The 20281-nt window shown below is 45.5% G+C and overlaps 1 protein-coding gene across 1 annotated transcript; it reads left to right on the top strand.

The window, feature by feature from the left end:
* Positions 1-6103: 6103 nt before the first annotated feature.
* On the top strand, positions 6104-6673 carry LOC120850407. Its single transcript, XM_040222883.1, has one exon. The coding sequence runs from the start codon at positions 6104-6106 to the stop codon at positions 6671-6673; it is 570 nt and encodes a 189-aa protein (XP_040078817.1).
* Positions 6674-20281: the final 13608 nt, after the last annotated feature.

Below are 20281 nucleotides of genomic sequence, written 5' to 3'. Positions count from 1 at the left end.
AAATAAAAATAGAACGCGGCAAATTAGCCTCTACCAGCGTCCGGAAATGCGCCTACGCAGGCTGCCAGAGCCCAATGACGAGAAAACCCACAGCCCAGCGCAGTCGGGCAACACTGACGTACCCTCTCAAAACCAAGGACGCGCGCTGTAAATCGCTTCTTTCGAGACTGCCGCTGGAAAGGTCTATAGCGACGGACCTTCTTTTCCAATCCATGTCAGCCTTCCCGAGCACAGAAATATAGGTCTGTGCACTACGTTTCCCTCAGCAAAAAAAAGCCTATATTTTAAATACATTTTAAATGCATTTAGTACATGTATTTTTTCGAATTTTTTTTGTCCGCACTTGAAATGCATTCAAATGAATTTCTCGAAATGCATTCGAACGTATTTTTTTGGTCCACTAAAAGTATGAAGGAACATATATTATAAATGCATTCAGGTGTATTCCAGAATAAATTAAATTTGCACCACGATGGCGTTCTAAAATGTATCCGAAATGCATTTCTGTATTTTATTTCGATGCATTTTAGGTGTACAGAATTTATACGTTCTATTTATTTCTTACACAATGCCCTTGAATATCCCCCGACCTCAAAAATGCAAGCCATCTAGTACAACAAATGCACAAATTAATGCTCGCTCAGAGACCCCTCCCAGAATGCTAGACACACAAAATAGAACTGTCAAACACATTGAGCATTTCACACAGATCGCAAGTAGAAACTGGTTTATTTTGTACTACCGGTACAATCGTAAACTCCATCCCCTCAGCCTTCTCGTTTTTTTGTTTTTTTTTATACAAAGCTTTATATTTAGACAACACCATTTCAAAATTACTACAGAATGCACCTTTACGCTTAACAAAAGATAAGCACTTGCTGCCAACAACAGTCACACGTGCGACGAAGAAAGAAAACAGAAAAATAAACAACAGAGGAAACAGAACTAGTGGCTGATGTCCTTAAAGGAGCTGTGCAACAATTTTTGTACTGTGCACAAATACCGCTTAAAACGGATCCCTGACGTTAATCACCTATGAAACACGCGTTCGTCTTTCACCCCACGCAATAGAAGTCCCAGAAAAAAATTTAAGAAAAACGAGCAAAGTTCACCCCCTCAACTCGCAGCCAGAACAAGCGGCCACGCGATCTGGAGCCGATTATATGCCGCCAGTGTTGATCATAGCCACGCGCTGGGGTTGGCAAAGCACAGGGCACGTGCTGAGTTCCAGACATTGTTATGGCTCGGCTGTTGTCGTCGTTGCAGCGATTGGACACGGGTCACTACCGGAATGCTTCTCGAGCTAGCAATTGTCACGAGCCCAAGTCGAGTATCCACGCAATGCTCGCGTCCAATCTATGAACCGCATTCAAATATCGTCACTTGGGTGTACTGCGATCCCCGAGTTACGTCATCAAATTTCGCAAGGGAGAGATTGAATGAAAATGATCGCTTTTGTCCTTGTAATTACACCGCAACAAAGGAGTTTCTTGGCCAATGGCGTTGCGTGTGAGTGTCCTTGAGTCCCAGGTGTGCCAGTAAGCTCGTGTAGAGCGAAAAACATTCCAATCGAATATCGTTGCACAGCTCCTTTAAAGGTAGAAAAAAAAATCGTTTCCTCTTGCACAACTTCTGGAACACGAACGTTGCCCGGACACACATGTAAACAAACATTACAAACAAAGTAAATTAATAAAACACGCATTTCGAAAAAAAAAAAAAACGCTTGCCGTGTGCTGCCGAAGATGAGCTGTCGCCCGTCCGTTTAGGCCGGCGGCCGATGGCTGAAAATCTAACACGATGCAGGCAAACACGCGTCCGGCAGTGGCGAATGCCGCAAAAACAAAGGTGGTTGGTCTCGGAACTAAGTTTTTCGCCTTGGAATCGCCTGGTTGTCATTCGGTCATCCTGCGAAGGCCTGTAGAATCGGGAAGGCGTCCGGCACACCTGCTGACCGCCAGAAGGCACCGGAAAGTTCCACAAGAGGTGCCGCAGGATAGCCAGGCGGGCAGGAATATGGGCGCCATGTTGACAAGGCTGCAGCTGGCCGCCAGTGGCGGGCAGATGGCAGCCATGTTGAATCGGCCGTCTCTTCACGATAGAAACGTGCACCTCGGAGCTTGAAAAGCTACACGAATGATCGAGAAACGTATCGTATGCTTTTCTTGAACAGTCATGCAGCCCTCCAGGAATTGTTCGGCGAGGATTCAGACGTTTTCCGGCTAAAAACGTAGAAACTCACGGGGTCGATGGTAGAGACCTGGCGCACGCTGGCCTCCTACTACAGTGCTGCCAACCGTAAGAAAAAAGTGTGGATATTTTTTTTTTTTTTTGGAATTGGGCGATTGAGAGTAAAATGTGTACATAAAAAAAACTTCTTGCTCGAAATTTGTCTTGCTTTTTCAAGTCAGGTTTTGGCGAAGCCTACCTCATGTAGCAACATTTAACGTTTATTTAGATTATGGCAAGCCAAATTATGTATTATTGTTGGTGTCGGTCGCGCTTATAGGGAGTATTCACTAGAGGACATAGCTCTGTGCTCGACTGCTGAGCGCGTGCTGACGGCGGGCTTTCACAGTTCTTTTTCAACGTGCATTTCGCATCATCAAGAGTGTCGGTCTTAGCAGCCTATTATGTGAGCTTGTTCTGAGCATGAGCTCTAAACATCGACCTCAAGTATATCGTCCAGTGAATACCCTCTATAGCAATCCACGACTTTATGTATATAAGTGCATTTGGACTAGGCCTAATTCATATTTACCACAATGTATTTTTGTAAATGTATTTACAATATATTTTTAAAAATATATTTTAGTACAAAGCAAAGAAAATTTTTATTGACCAAAAATATGTGAAATGCATTTTGAATGTACTAACATCGCATAAATGCATTAAAATGTATTTGAGGTGCTTTTAAAGTACATTTTAGAAAACTCTTATTTTCGCGTATTTAGAGAAATACATTTTAACAATATATGAAGGACAAAAAAATGCATTTAGTGCACATTTTAATGCATTTAGAGGCAGAAAATACGTTTAAATGCATTTGAAGTATATTTGGAGATATCTCGAACGTATTACTTTTCGCTGAGGGCGGCGCCACAGTTCGCGTTGACTATTTTCATTTATGTCATTTATTTACCCTTAAAGGTCCCCTTTCGGGGACATTACATAAGGGGGGGATCAATCACATGTCAAAAAACAAAAGGAACAATGAAACAATAACAACTATTTCATCAACAAACACCCACTCAATACTAATCCACCAGAGAACCAAAAATAGAAAGCAAACAGGCAGTCAGTATTTCCCTTGAAAATGCAAGACTAATGAGGAACGAAAAGCGTCAGGGCATAATATTAAGGCGACGCACTCAGGTACAACGTTCCATTCTGAAATCGCTAGGGGAAAAAATTAGTTATTAAATGCATTAGTGGACCCAGAGATGCGTTGCACTCAGAGTTCGTTAATCTACGAGAAGATCGGGGAGGAGGTTGTAAAAGCATCGATCTAATGTCCGGATGATGGTGGAATATTTTGTGTAATAGGCAGAGACGCGAGCACTTACGGCGGGTAGCCAACGAAGTTAGGTTTAATTGCTACTTTAGAGCCGTAACGCTAGCAGTATGATCGTATGCAGAGAGTATGTAGCGAGCGGCACGATTTTGGATGGCTTCAAGTTGGGTGGTAAGGTAGATTTGGTGAGGGCTCCAGATAGCGGCGGCGTACTCAAGTTTTGGCCGAACGAATGTCTGGTAGGCTAATAGACGAAGATTCGGAGGAGCAGAGTGTAGGCAGCGTCGGATGTATCCCAAAGGTTTTGATGTGGCGACGGAAATGGATTCGATGTGAGCGGCCCAGGATATGTCGGAGGTAAGGAGTACACCAAGGTACTTGTATGATGGGACGTCTTCAATGGGTTGGGTTCCAAGAGAATATACGCATGACGAAACAGAGCGCCTGCGAGTGAAACGTACGAGTTTGCACTTTGAATAATTTAGGCTCATCTGCCAGTCGGAACACCAATTCATTATGGTAGACAAGTCATTCTGAAGGAGCACATGGTCGTCCGGAGAAGAAATTAGTCGGTATAATACACAATCGTCCGCGAAAAGACGCACTTTGGAGAAAATGGATTGAGGGAGATCTTTAATAAATATTAGAAAAAGGAGAGGGCCGAGGACCGACCCCTGGGGTACACCTGACGTAACGTTGCATAAACCAGATTCGCGACTGTTCACAACTGAAAACTGAACTCGTGAAGAAAAAAAATTTTGAATCCATGAAATCACGCTAACGTTTATTTTCAGTGCAGAGAGCTTTGTCAGTAAGCGAAGATGCGGAACACGATCAAATGCTTTCGAAAAGTCTAGAAAGATTGCGTCAGTCTGATAATGAGATTCGAAGTTGGCATGAATTTCATGTGTAAACAGTGACAATTGGGTCTCGCAAGAAAAACCCCTACGAAAGCCATGCTGGTGGTCGTAAAAGAAGTGGTTTTAATCAAGATGAGACACCACATGAGAAAAAAATTATATGCTCTAGAAGTTTGCATGGGATAGAAGTTAACGATATCGGTCTGTAGTCACCGTCCTTGAAGACCGGTAAGACTTCTCCTACCTTCCAGTCCGGAGGAAGACGACCCTCTGCCAATGACTGGGTATATAAGAGCGTGAGGTACTCGCTCGATATGTCTTTTGTGTTTATGAGGATTTTTGAAGAAATGTCAGGTTCGGGGGATGATGAAACTTTGAGGCGATCTATAAGATCGGCTACGCCGTCAGGGGAGATGATAATAGGTGCCATGGTGTTATAAGGAGCTGGTGGGACAGTTGGGATCGCAAGTAAAAACAGAAGCAAAGTACTCATTCATCACTGAAGGGCAGGAAGCTTCAGGGACAGGGCAGCCGTTGGGATCAATCAAACAAATAGACCGGGAGTGGTCGCTTGGAGAAATAAAGGTCCAGAAGTTTTTGGGGTTGGTTTGCGTGAGGGTGGGTAGGTCTCTATTGAAATATTTGTTTTTTGCCGCTTTAATCTCGCGGGTATACAATTTAAGGCAATCATAGTAGAAATCCCATGATATTGGAGACTGGTTCTGCTTAGCTTTTCTGAAAATACGCTTTTCCTTGTTCCCCAGAGACGTAATAACATTGTTGAACCAAGGATTACAGACGTCACTGTGAATACGAATCAATGGCACAAAACGCTCAATAAGATCATACAATTTGTTCCGAAACAACAACCAGTTGGATTCGACTGTCCTTGTGGAGCGTTCGGCAAGAAATTGTGCGTAATATGCGATCAGTTCTCGATTTATTTCGCGTAGTCGGTCCTATTGAAATCATTAATCATTTTTGAAACTTGGGTTTTCACAGTTTTGGGCTGTGTTAGGGTGACTTGCAATAACTTATGGTCGCTGAAACCTTTGCTATATTCAATAGAGCAAACCAAATCGGGTGACGATGACAAAACAAGATCCAGGATATTCTCTAGCCTAGTCGGGGAATCGACCATTTGTTGAAAGTTAAACATAATTCGAGGAATTTCCGCGATTCACTAGGGCCCTTAGACGAGAGACTCGACCAGCATATATCCGGGAAATTGAAATCACCAAACATTAAAAAGTTGGCATGAGGATAGAGATTTATTATCTCTAGCAAGGAAAAGTGAGTTTAGTAGTGAAATTACCATCAGTGCTGGGTGGTCTGTAACATGCTATAAGTAAAGTTTGCTGTACGCCGAACAAATACAAACACAAACGAGTTCAAGGTCATGAAACACATGTGAAGAAACCCTTCAGCGGAGGGGAAAAGAAGACGAGGAGGTGCGGGGACTGGGCCCGAGCGCGAGCTACAACTGCTATCGGGGATTTTCGTTCGGAACTGGGAAGTGTGAGTAAAGCAGCTACCGGTGATTAAAGTAGTGTTTTTTCTTGTAGTCATCAACGCTTCGGCTCAATGGTTTCGACATTTTGGTGCCGAAACCCGGGATCAGGACTGTACGATGGGCCAGATGAGAAGGTGTCACAAGCGTTGATGTAACGAGGCTACAGGACAAGACACCATCCAGCTCGAGAACGCAAGGGACCATAACGACGCTGCCATGGATAGGCTGAAACAGAAGCGAAAAGCCCTGCGTTCTCAGGTAACAAAGCTGCTGACGGAAATCGATACAGCTACCCAAACCGAAGTGCCGATTGAGGAAGAGCTCAACGTCTTACTGACTCGTCTCAACGCGCTACATGGTCAGCCTACCAAAACGGACTCTGCCCTCGAACCATTGTTGGCAGCAAGTGACATCGAACAAGAGTATGCTCGGACCGTCGAGTACAGCAATCGTATCGTCACCTACTCGGCAAGACTGACCTTCAAGGTGCGGACCCTACACGAAAGAGCGAGTACAAGCGGTCAAGAAATCACAACAAGCCACCGCAGTCCCACTTCGTCAGTCAAGGTCAAGCTACCAAAACTTGAACTCTTGAAATTCAACGGACAACGTCAACAATGGCAGCCCTTCTGGGAGCAGTTCGAGCAGGTCATCCATGGTAACCCAGAACTGTCATCAGCCGAGAAGTTCCACTACCTCAGATCGGCGTTGTCGGGAGAGGCTGCTGCAGCGATTGCCGGATTGCCACCAACGGCCAGCTGTTATGAAGATCGCGGGAGATCATAAAGTCCCGCTACGGCGACGAGGCGCTGCTAGTAGATGACCACATGATGAAACTAGCAGAACAGTTCGGACCTCGCAAGACGTCCGAGGACTACGACGACTACACGATGACCTCCAAGCGCATATAAGAGGACTCAAGTCTCTAGGAGTTAACGAAGATTCTTATTCGACTCTCCTTTGCCCCCTTGTACTTCGGCTGATTCCAGAAGATCTTGTGCTAACCTTCAACAGAAATGTCGTTCGGAAGAAAGAACAGCGTCGCCCGGAAGATGCGGTTGTAGACGCGGCTGGCGAAGGAAACCAACACGTTGTAGAACAGTCCCAGCTAAGGCAACTACCATCACTTATGCAATTTCTGAGAATTGAAGTTGAAAGTAGAGAAAGAACGACAGTCACAAAAAAACAGAATCAGGAGGCATAAGTAAAGCAGGAAAAGAGAGTGGAGTAGCATCTCGTGCAGCAAGCGCAATTCAAAACCATGGACAAAAGGAACGGCCGCGACACTTCTACAGAAAAGTGACAAGCACAGCTGTGTTTTCTGCAAGTCAGCAGACCACAAGACAGAGGTGTGCACAACAACGATAGGTCTTCCCGAGAAGAGGAAGATTTTAACGAGCTCGGGAAGATGCTTTAGGTGCACGAAGAAAAACCACCTGGCCAAACAATGCAGAAAAAACATTTCTTGCTCCAACTGCCAAGGTCGACACGCATCAGTCATGTGTGACCCAACGTTCTTGTCAAGCTCAAGAGACGACAAGGGCAGACAAGAGGAAAAACTGACTTTTGCTGGTCCAGTGGCCCTACAATCTACGATTAAAGACGGGGTCAACAAAACCGTCCTCCTGCAAACAGCGACAGTGTGGAGCTTGGGACTGAAACAGCGCATCCTTGTAAGAGTGCTATTCGACGGCGGAAGCCAGAGGTCTTTTGTCACAGAAGTACACTCACGAAAGCTCAGATGCAAGCACCTGGGAAACGAAAGACTGACGGTAGGAGCATTTGGCGACCACACGACAGAACGAAACTTTCGCAGAGTTCTTGTGACTCTTGAAAATCAGAGAGGTGAAGTTTTCCGTTTGGAAGCACTTGAGACAAGCCGTATTTGTGGTCAACGATTGCCCTATCCAAGAGAAGAATTGCGTCGCCAACTGAAAAAAATGGGATACACGGCCGCGGACTTCTGCGAAGCTGAGGGACCCAACGGTGTGGACATACTGATTGGAGGCGATTGCTATTGGAACTTCGTCACGGGCCAAGTTAAGAGACTCGACGGAAAACTTCGAGCAATCGAGACGTCGCTTGGCTGGACCGTACACGGTCCAACAGAACTTTCAGCATCTGTCATCAAGAGCTCACAGATGGTCGTTCTCAACGCAACGACAAACAACATGGATGCATCTGAAATAATGCAAAGGTTTTGGAACTTTGAATCGATTGGTATAACCGACGAACCTCATCCAGAGACAGAACCCGTGATCGCGTCTTACAAAGAAACAGTTAAGAAGATCGGTCTTCGGTACGAGGTGGCCCTCCCGTGGAAACCCGTAGTGAACTTAGACGATAACAAACAAGTTGCGGAGAGGAGGCTTCAGCAGCTAACAAGGAAGTTAACTCAGAACCCTAAGTTGATGAGGGACTATGACGCCGCGATCCGGAAGTACACCGAAGGTGGAATGGCAGAAGAAGTGTCAGATGAGCAGACTGGATCTCGGAAGTTCTACATGCCACACCAATCAGTTTGTCGCGAAAGGAGCACCACCACTAAATTGCGAGTGGTATTTGACGCTTCTTCCCATAGCAAAAGCTCGAAGTCGTTGAACGACTGTTTGGAAAGTGGCCCCAATCTGAACCCGGATATTGTCGCGTTGCTTCTGAGCTTCAGAAGACATTGTATCGCCCTAGTGGCCGACATCAAAAAGGCGTTTCTTCAGATAAGTATACAAGAAGATGATCGCGATGCGTTACGCTTCCTGTGGTATAAAACGACCCCACAGGTCGGAAGACCACTTCCTCCAATTCTCATCTGGAGGATGACGAGAGTTCCTTTTGGAACTACATCGAGCCCATTTTTATTGTCTGCGACAATAAAACATCACCTGGAAACAATGAAGAACGAGTATCCAGACACCGCGGCGCTGCTGCAAGATTCCATTTACGTGGATGACATTCTTACCGGTGCATCCAGCGAAGAAGAAGCCACTAAGATCTTCAAGGAATCGACAGCAATTTTCGAGCAAGCGTCAATGAAGCTGCACAAGTGGGTGTCTAACTCGAAAACGCTCTTAAATGAGGTCGACTCGAATCACCACGAGGAACACCCATTGGGGCAGGTTGCGGGAGTTTTCAAGGTGCTGGGACTAACGTGGAACCCTGCCACAGACCTCTTAACATTTGCACCAGACGATGTTCTGAACTTCGTAGAGAAGCACTCAGACACAAAAAGGTTTGTCCTACAGACTACAGCGAGACTCTACGATCCCCTAGGATTCATCGCGCCATTTGTCGTGCGAGCAAAGATCCTATTTCAACAAATCTGGAAACAGAAGTTGGAGTGGGACGACCTACTGCCTCTTGACCTGCGCAGTGAATGGCACCGATGGTGTGCAGATCTTCCATTGCTATGTGACGTCATGGTGCCACGTTTCTACAGACGGGGAATAGAGGGAGCGACGATCAGGACAAACCTGCACATCTTTGCCGATGCAAGTCCTCAGGCGTATGGAGCCGTAGCATACGTAACTATGACGAATGATTCCGGCACCACGACATCCACGATCCTGCTTTGCAAGTCTCGAGTGGCACCTCTAAAAGAACTTTCTGTAGCGAGGCTAGAACTTTTGGCATGTCTTTTGGCAACCAGACTAAGTGTCTACATTAAGACCAAGCTGCAGGAGAACATCCACGAAGCGCACTTGTGGACCGATTCGAAGATAGCTCTTCATTGGATCCTCGGAGAAGCAAACGACTGGAAACAGTTTGTAAGGAATAGAGTCCTTGAAATCCAGCGAAACTCTGAACCTTGCTCTTGGAAACACTGCCCAGGCAAAGAGAACCCGGCTGACCTGGTGACCAGAGGAATCACAGCCAGGGAGCTGCTCGACAGTGAAGTATGGTGGAAAGGACCTAGCTGGTTAACAGTACGAGAGCGGTGGCCAGAGAAGTCTGAACCGCAAGAATTCATAATAGAAGAAACAGAGAAGAAAAAGGTTGCAGCGTTACCCACGGCAACAGCAGACCAAACGATGGTTCCAGAAATTGAGCGGTTTAGCACAGCTATGCGACTTCGGCGAACAATGGCGTGGGTACTCCGCTTTATAATGAAGTCTAAAAGAATTAGCGCTCAAACTGGACCATTAACCGCGGAAGAATTGAACAGAGCCGAAAAATATATAATAAAGAATGTACAACGTAGAGCCTTCGAACAGGAGATAAAGAATCTTCAAGACGGCAAAAAACTACCGCCAGATTCTCCTATAAGAGACATTTCTCTTTTTTTGGATAACGATGAAATACTTCGGGTAGAAGGAAGACTACAGTTCTCCGAAAAATCCTTCGAAGAAGGGCATCCCGTTGTGCTGCCAAAGGACGACCACTTTTCGAAGTTGTTGATAACTGAAGCACACCGTAGACTATTGCTCGCGGGAGTGCGTGACACACTCGTGCAATTGCGCGAGCGCTTCTGGATCGTGAGAGCTCGGCAAATGATAAAAAAAGAAATCAAGAAATGCATCGCATGTCAACGGCTGAACGCCAGACCAATGTCGGAAGTGACGGCGCCCTTGCCCGCAGATCGTGTCACAGAAGCGGAAGCCTTTGAGGTCGTGGGTGTTGACTTTGCGGGACCCGTATGGGTCACAGCGAGGAAAACAAAGAGGAAGGCATATCTCACGTTGTTCACGTGTGCAGTTACTAGGGCAGTACACTTGGAAATGGTACCGGACATGACGGCAGAAACATTCCTGCGTGCGCTCCGACGATTTGTATCAAGAAGAGGCGTGCCAAGAGTGATCTACTTTGATAATGCGTTGGCATTTAAGAGAAGCAAGAAAGACTTAAGCGAGCTTTGGAATGTTCTACGAGATGAAGAAGTGCGGAATTACTTCGCAAACAGCAGGATACAATGGAAGTTCATTGCAGAACGTGCCCCGTGGTGGGGCGGATTTTATGAGCGTTTGATCAGGTCAGTCAAGAACTCTTTGAAGAAAGCAATCGGACGAAGAGTCCTGACAGAAGAAGAGTTAGTGACTCTCCTCACTGAGGTGGAAGCAATCATCAATTCTCGACCATTGACCTACGCGTACAGTGAAGCACAAGAGCCTCAGCCACTATCACCGTCGCATTTCACGACAGGGAAAAGACTTACGTCTTTACCAAAACCGTCTGACTCCGACTTGCAAAACGGAGACGCAGAATCGTTGCGAAGGCTCTGGAAACTCAGAGAAGACTTCCTGAAAGAGTTCTGGCAACGATGGTCAAAGGAGTACCTAACAGAACTCCGATCACTGTACAAGACAAGGAGGTCAAACCGACATCTCAAAGTTGGGGACCTGGTTATTCTTCACGAAAGCCAGCAACCACGCCAGCTCTGGAAGATGGGAGTTGTGAAAACATTGTTTCCGGAAGAGACGGAAGAGTACGAGTCTGCGAGATCCGACTTCCCGCTGGTGCGGTTGTGAAACGACCAATACAACTTGTGTACGGACTAGAAAGTGGTTAAAAATGAACTTTGTTCCCTTTTGGGGGGTGGATGAAGAAACCCTTCAGCGGAGCGGAAAAGAAGACGAGGAGGTGCGGGGACTGGGCCCGAGCGCGAGCTACAACTGCTATCGGGGATTTTCGTTCGGAACTGGAAAGTGTGAGCAAAGCAGCTACCGGTGATTAAAGTAGTGTTTTTTCTTGTAGTCATCAACACTTCGGCTCAATGGTTTCGACAACATGTACAACAAAAGGTGAAATGTGCTCCTTAATTGCGATGAGGATGCCACCACCGCGTTGTTGCGTTCTGTCGCATCTGAAGACCGAAAGATCTAAGTGACGGGGGAACAACTCGTCATCCCGAACATCAGGCGAGAGCCAAGTTTCAGTAAGAACGACTATATTCGAGTCACTATCTTCGCAGTAAGCGCTTAATACGTCCCTCTTTTGTACGAGGCTGCGTATGGTCGTAAATACAACCGAGTAACCGGAAATTGATCTTATTGTGTTTGACTTTGAAGATGTTGCCAAACTGCGGTGACTTGATTTCGGACGGAGTCAGGCGCGAGCCTCCATAACTGAATCAGTCGCGGCATCGTAAATGAAACACTTGCCGGCCATATGCAATTTGTTTTAACGGATTTTAAAGGGCCCATTTTGAGTTTGGGCGTGCAGAAAAAGTTTAGAGCGAGCCAAACGGACGGCTTCGGACAGGTCCTGCCGGACAGCAAAGTCACTGCCCTTTAGCTTAGAACCAGAACCCAGTATGCTCTCTTTATCCTTGAAACGTAGGAATTTCACAATAATTGGTCGATTCTTGTTTTGGGAAAAGCGCCCCAGCCTATGAGACCGCTATATATTCGAGGGATCGAGTTCAATGCCAAGATACTGTAAGCAGAAGTCAACCACTTTTTTTTCTGATTGGGACCAATTTTCGGATAGCGAGTCAGGTATACCGAAAAACAGAAGATTAGAGCGTCGAAGCCTGTTTTCTGCGTCGTCACATCTGGCCCTGATGTCACTGAGCTCTGCTGGGATTGTGCCATGGTCTGTGACAAGAGTAGACTGGGCGGGAGGAAGATTGGCCGAGGCAAGATTTTGTTCGAGAGTAGTAACTCTCTCCATCAGCTCTTTGACGCACGAATCAGTAGTGTTCTGCTCGATCCGAAGGGTTGAGATAGCGGTAAGCATATTTGCCTGGCCAACCTCAATTATGGTAATCGCTTCTAAAATAAGATCTAATTGAGAGGCATCGACAGGGCCTGGATTCGTCTCGATGTCTCCAGACAAAATGAGAAGCATGTGCAGTAAAGGGACGTAGTTCAAAGCAAAAATGTGCATGACAGTACGGAATCTCTTGTAAAACACAAAAAAGTCGTCGGGGCAGGACATGACTAAAAGGCAAATATTGTCGCTACGACAACAGGTAGGATCAAAGTAGTAGCTATCCTGGATGAAGAGACGGGTTTGCATCGAAGTTTCTCTGACGATGTCGTGCCCCGACTGGCCTTCACAAAAGGCGTGCTTTTGTAGATGTAGATTTGGGGGAAGGTGTGTCAGGCGCTGTTCCATGTTGCCAGACGATTGTGGTTCTTCGTTCCAGTTGTGGCGGAAAGGTCAGCACCGTTCCGCGCAGGGGTAAGGAAGCCGGCTTGATTTGAAGCTGCTGGGTGTCATCCGTGAAGTAACGCTCCGGTTGCCATCGGGTGCGTGCCGCTGACAGAGCAGCAGCCAGGAAAACCTGGATAGAGAGACGGGTTTGCATCGAAGTTTCTCTGACGATGTCGTCAGAGAATGACGACGCAAGACTTGAAAATTGACCTTTTTCAAGCGCCCTTTAACCACCCGGTCCGAGCTGTACTCGTCGTGGAAGATTGTACCAATATCGCCGATGACGAGTCACACTCGTCCAGCCAAAATGATGGTTTGCTTTCACAGCCAAACACGAGACCGGTTCGTCCATCAGGTTTAGCTTCAATGTGCGACACTGGAAAGCATGAGAGGTCACGCAAATATAGCGTGTTTTGGCCTTTGGCGCGTATTTAGCCTTGCAACTGTGATCAGAATGCGCAGCACGCTTGAGTGATGCCGGTGACGGCCCTCGGAAACGGGCTGTCTCTTGCGGCAGTTCTAATAGTAGCGACGATGAAGACATCGAATTTGTCTCCCAAAGTGAGTTGGACTTGGATTTTGAATACGAAACGGACTTAGACGACGATCACAGTGACGAGGAGGACAACTCGCTGGGTAGTGCTCGAGTGTGGCAACGCGTAAACACTGAAAACACGCCACCCGCGCCTCCAAGGTTTCCGTTTTGTGCCGTGCCTGGGATTCTGCGGCAACCCACTGACGAAAAAGACATCCTCGGCTGGTTCGAGGTTTTTTATTATTATTATTGCGACATTGTTGACCTTATTGTGACAGAAACAAACCGCTACGCGGTCCCGCATTTCGCAGCGCGGGGTTCTTCATGGAAACCGGTGGATCACGAAGAGATGATGGTGTTCTTTGCGTTAATAACTGTGCAAGGAATCGTTGGCAAACTGCAGGTTGAGATGTATTTGTTAGCGCTAGAACGGAGAAACATGTAAGCACTTCATCTTTTGTTACTGTGCGTATGTTCAAATAAATACTGCGCATTTCAACATCTGTTATTCTATTACTCTTACATGCACTCAGGAAAAGCTTCCATAAAAATCTACTTTTTCTTTTAAAAGTTTTGTATCTACAGCAGTCAGAAACCAATCAAGTAATGTATTTGCAAAATCAGAACGGCATAAGTATATAAAAAAAAGTGCAAATGAAAACAATTTTTTGAAAGTTTGTATATATATTTTTTTTTTTTCAAAAATAACTTGGTGTTTAAAGGGTTGAGCAAAAATAACGCGGTCGCCAATGCACGTACACGAGGCTTGCCATAGGACCCGAGTCCTTTCCAAACGCCGACACAGCTCTCGTTTCAATACTAGCTGAGCCGAACTCAGGCCGAACGATGACGCGGCCCACGTGTACAATACATGCTGGGAGTGTACGTGCCCAATCACTGGCGGAGTCACTTAAATGGCGCAGCAGCTAGTAGACGGCGCGAACTTTTGGAAAGAATATGTCGGAGATACAAATCCCATTCATGCACAGGCGAAAACCGCCGCTGTCATCTCAATTCCAGCACGGCTACTCGAACCGCCAGCAAACGATGAGCAATCTGATAATTAGAGGGAGGAAAAATACTCCTCCTGCAGATTTTATTGATTATACAGGCACCAGTGAACGTCGTCTCGAAGTAGGTTCTGGACTGTCGAACGCACAAGCGCTCGCAAAGGCACATTACAACGCAAACGCAACCTCGCCGATTTCGCTTCCGGGAAAAAACGATCAACAGGAACAGCGTTACGAGTTCAACAGGAAAAATACTCACAATCTTCAAATAAGAAATTTTAACGCTTGGAATATTTTCAGACTTTAGTAAAGTCTTTGACTGTGTTAACCACACGATTTTGCTAGAAAAATTGTATGTTTATGGTACTCGTGATATTCCACTGGCCTTTATTAAATCATATCTACAATATCTCTCTCAGTTTGTTCTATTCAATGACCAACACTCAACCCTTTTAAGCACTTCATCAGGAGTACCGCAAGGGAATATACTGGGACCACTTGTTTTTTTTATTGTGTAGTAACGACATAGTGAAGATTGACTGAGAATGCAAACATATAATCTATGACGATGATACAAGTATATTTTTTTTTCAGACATATGTGAAGCGGGTCTGAGGGATAAAACTAATGTTTTTTTTTTTTTTTAAAGTAGAAAACTCGGGCTAAAGAGAACTGTTTTCATATTAATCTATCCAAAATAAAACCGGTGATGTTCCGCCCATATGGTCCGAGTAATGAACCTTACGATCCTCTTAATTTTGGCTCGTTAAATAGTGAATTTGTAAGCAGAATTAAAACGCTTGGAATTTTTTTCTCGAAAAACATGTTTTGAAGTAATCATGTTTAATATCTCTGCGCTAAACTGGGAAGAATTGTGGGAATTCTTAATAAATACAGACATATTCTTCAAACAAGTGTAAAGAGGGTTTTATAGTTCGTTATTTTATTCTCATCTGTGTCATTGCAATCTAGTCTGAGGAAATACATCTTTCTCGAATTTAAGTACACTACATTTACTGCACAAAAAGGTGATTAGAATAATTGCCTAATGTCCCCTACATACATCCAACACAATCAATGTTATATAGAAATCACCAGCGTTTGCAGATTCCGAAGTGTAGGACCAATTATGGCAAACGGAGAATAAGTTTCAATTTGCCTGTTTTACTCAATAGCTATTTTGATAGAAATGTCGATGTTGTACATCTGTCTAAAAGCATTATCCTTAAACTGTTCATTTAGCACTGCACGTTGTCCATTATGTGTCACACTCACACGCTTTGTAAATAGATTTTCCTGTGCTCTGTGGTGGCTGCTAAATGGGGCCGGGACCGCAGCTTTGTCAAGCTGCATTTCTGCAGCTTTTTTCTTTGGCCTCCCATTCACCATATGCATCTGTGGTGAGAAATAAATTCGTATCATGTCGTAACCCACGCTCCGCTGCCCCGGTTTGCACATCCGGAAACGGTGTCTCATACATGAAAAAAGTCACATACAAGAGAAAACAGTGAGTGCGCAGTCGAGCTGGGGGAAGTTGATCATGATGTAGAATACCCGAGACTGTAGAAAAAGCTGGGAAACTTGGAAAAAAAAGATATACATACCATTTAGTTCTGCGAAGTTTCGTCGACAAGACTTTTTTTGTGTTTGTGTTAATCGTTAAAAAAGAAATGTCGTAAATATCGCCAAATGCTTAACAAAAAAAAAAATGTTTGAGCGAAAAAAAAAAAGAGTAAGGCCACATTACGGATTGGACTGGGATTCGCTGCGTTTGAGGCAGACACCTTACCGCTGACCTACGCTACCGCTTCGGATGCTCATTCTAACCATTCGTTTTATGCGAGTTTTGCGTCGTTCCTAAAGAGGTTTCCGGTCGAGGTGCACGACGTAATGCGTATAGCTTTACTAAATATATATATATATATATATATGTGTGTGAAGTAAGGTAAATATAAGAACAATGGACCGGGAAAAGTTAATATGTCAAAGATGCGTACTGTCGGAGTTACTAATTCGAACTTTATTACGACGTTTCGAGCGGTCCCCGCTCGAAACGTTGAAAATAAACTTCGAATTAGTAACTCCGACAGTACGCATCTTTGACTTATATATATATATATATATATATATATATATATATATATATATATATATAGGGTGTTTTTATATTATTCTTACACTTTTGTTTAAAAAAAACGTGAAAGCTACACTAATGCGGTTTGTGCAGGTGGGTTATCCGGCCAGGCGGACATTATGCGGGTGGCTAATCTTTGCGATAAGTCGGCTAATTAATTAAAATTCGTTAATTAACTTTTTAATTAGTGGAAATAGACATAAGGTTTCAATTAGAAATTTGTAGAGCGTCATCGAAAACCACTAAATCAACTATTTTTGGAAGGATGTAACGCCGGGGAAGCATTTTACAGCGTTCTGTAAAAACGCTCCATTTGGACGCGTTTCTAGATTTCGGTTTCTTATCGGAGCGCATCACCGCACCCGCGGCCCTGCTCCCCAGTGGCTGAGATGCGCAACACACGCGCACCGTGCTTCCTTCCATTCTACAAGGGAGGCGAGGAGGTGGCTACGCGCCGCGACCACCGGGGAGCAGGATTGCTGGCGCGTAGATGCGCTCCGATAAGAAACCGAAATCTAGAATCGCGTCTCAAGGAGCGTTTTTACAGAACGCCGTAAAATGCTGCCCCGGCGTTATAATCTGCTAAAAATAGTTGATGTATGGGTTTTCGATGATGCTCAGCAGTTTCTGATTGAAACCATATGTTTATTTTCAGTAATTAAAAAGTTAATTAACGAATTTTAATTAATTAGCCGACTTATCCCAAAGATTAGCCACCCACATAATGTCCGCCTGGCCGTAAACCCACCTGCACAAACCGCATTAGTGTAGCTTTCACGTTTTATATATATATATATATATATATATATATATATATATATATATATATATATATATATATATATCTATATATATATATATATATATATATATACGTTTTTGTTTTGTTGTTTAAATATACTACGGTTCCCGGAGGAACTGTTTCCAATTCGAACTCACAACAGCGTAGCTCTGTACACTTAACACCTGCCGGAAGTCGCGGCTTTGACTCATTCAAGTTGATCGAAAAGCGATTTCTCTGCCCGTGAAGCATCGCTTCAAGCTCAGTGAATACTCGCTCTACGGAGATTAACTCAAGACGGGAATTGCAGCCGCACGCGAACAGCACATATAGAAAAACAAACACTAGAATATAGAAAAACTGGCTACGACAGGCCGTGCGGGGAAGCAAACACATGGTTCTGAACCGCAGTGGAGCGGCTTGTTCCATTGGCTTTCAAATATTTAAGCCATCAGCGTTTGCTTGTTACTAAAACATTCATCACCCGAGCTGTTCAAAATATGACATTACTGAAAAAGAAAATCAACATGCTGGCTATATTATTTTTGGGTTACGCGGTCATCGAGAAAATCCGTACCTTCAATACGACGAGTATAAAAAGTGGAAACGCGGAGCTGAGAAGTAGTAATCGGGTTCGTGTGCTGTTGTATTGAAGTTTGTGTTTGCTTCGTATGTGTATGCACTCAATATATTTGCCATATATATATTATATATAATGCAAAAATATCAATATATTTTTCGTATGTGTATGCACTCAATATACTCAATATATAAAGGCCCCCAAGGACCCGCGGGGCAATGGTCGCGTGAGAAAATAACGTTATTTTTGTAGATCATGAATTGATCGATACCTAGCGCCATCTAGCTTAGCTACTTGCAGTTACTCTGCTTAACCCCGCCATCCGGAGGCAAGCGAATTAACCTTATTTTATGCTTCGCGATAATTTCTGGTTTCGAGCAACAGCTGCTTCAAATTTGCTCTTCGGTTTCGAGAATGGTTTACAACTCGTCCGTGACGTGCGGTTGACGAAGGAAGCGTGGCTTGAGGAATAACAAATGTATCACGTAAAGTACGCGAAGTAACTGGGTATCGGTTCTCTACGTTTAACATCGGAGTGCTGACGACGACAAGACTGAGTAACTGATTTCAAAATGCAAGTTTCTTTATTTGCGGGGGAAGCTGACTTCGAAACTAAATACAGTTCGTGGAAAGCTCGTGCTACGCCTTCCATTTCCTGCTCCTCTCGCCCGTAGAATAGACGTAGCGTCCGCGTGAAGTCTTATTTAGCTCGATTCGCACAATTCGGGGCCGCCATAATGAAATGCAGGCAAGGGAGTAGCTTTGCTACCCTGCTTACCAGGACGAAAGTTTCTCCCTTTCTAAAGAAAGTAGATTACAAAAGCGTTCTCCCTTTAGGAAGGACTATAGAGACCCTTTTCTCTAACAGCGTACGGCGCTGTCCCTGGAGCGTGTTTAAACACTACCAAGAGTCAAACTTTAGAGATTTTTAGGTTCCCATTCCGCTCTACCTACGGACATCCAGGTCGTGAACGAGCTGCGAGTTCTCGACGTGATTTTTCGACTCTCGTGAAGTGGCTCCCCGCACGTGGGAGGTTGTGGACTCCGCGCTTGAAAGTAGGTGGTTGTTGCGGGCACCTTTACACTCTCCCTCCGCGACAGAGCTTACCTAGTAAGAGCTACGTCTTGTGAGCCCCTTTTCTATGGTGCTCACTTTGGACTTCCTCTTCCCCCTGTTCACTCGGCCAGTCACCTCATGTCTCCCGGTTTTACTGGAGGTTTTACTGGAGCTTGTAACGAAGTCAGTGCTCCGCCTTTCCACGTCACTGGGCGGCAGGGGCATGCCCTGCGTCGACACTGCCTGCCTCCCGCTCTCCCTCTACACTGTTTGAGGGGTGTTGGATTACACGGTCCCCCAGCACAGTCCCTGGCTCTTTTTACTGTCCAGGGCCCTCGCGCCGAGTGCTTGTTCCACGCCCGGTTGGGGAATCTTTACCCGAGCGCAGAAGGAGCGCCACCGTCTTACCATGCGGTGCTGGCTTGCCATGAGGAGTTGAGACAGGCGTCACCAGACCTCGAAAAAGGCGAGGCTCCACCACCTCGTGTCGTCGAGGAGCTCTGCGTGACCCGGATCACTCTTGAGCAGAGGGATCGGACGAACGCCTTTCCGTGGAGCTCTTTGGTTCCTCATAGCCTTCCCGAACCTGTGAAGGATTCTGAGTGGTGTCGGGGCTGGGGTGTTCTTCCAACAAGACAACGACTCCACCGCTGGGGCATTGTTCCCGACCCTAAGTTCCCCAACGGTGGGCAGGTGGAGACAAACACCAATGCTTTCTCCGATTGTCCGGTCGCGCGCCAATTTTGGCGCTTGGTGCACCATGGCGTCCGGGGTACGGGCTTCTGGACTTTTGTGTCGGGCAGTAGGCACTCCCGTGGGGGCTTCGCCCAGCTCCTGTTGACAGTTGGCCAAATGTTTCTCTGGCAGAATCGACATGAGGCAGCTGGCCAGCAACGACGTTCTCGTGCAATGTGACCCGTGCTCTCTCGATTGCGCTATAGAGTAGCTGTATAGGCTCTGGTTGCAACGCCAGCGTATCGCGTTCCTTTTCCATTCGCCGCTAACTCCGTCTTTGCTGAGAAGCTGTCACGTACACAGAGCTGGATCCGACCTTCGTGCGGAAAAACGACCTTGCAGGCGCCGAGTTTCGGGCGGGTCATGTTTCTCGCTTTGCGTTTGCGAAATATACATCCTACACTAAAATAGAACGAACTGGAAGGTTCCTTGACCATTCAACATTATGTGTAGACACTGGATACAGTATAATC

This window comes from Ixodes scapularis, unplaced genomic scaffold (genome assembly GCF_016920785.2).
Source record: "Ixodes scapularis isolate PalLabHiFi unplaced genomic scaffold, ASM1692078v2 PGA_scaffold4__175_contigs__length_147842914, whole genome shotgun sequence".
Taxonomy (NCBI): Eukaryota; Metazoa; Arthropoda; class Arachnida; order Ixodida; family Ixodidae; genus Ixodes; species Ixodes scapularis.
The sequence above is the reverse complement of the archived record's forward strand: the minus strand, read 5'-3'. Positions and strand labels throughout refer to the sequence as shown.

What these genes read in the sequence shown, in the direction of transcription:
- LOC120850407 (XM_040222883.1), top strand. Translation starts at nt 6,104, where the DNA reads ATGGATAGGCTGAAACAGAAGCGAAAAGCCCTGCGTTCTCAGGTAACA.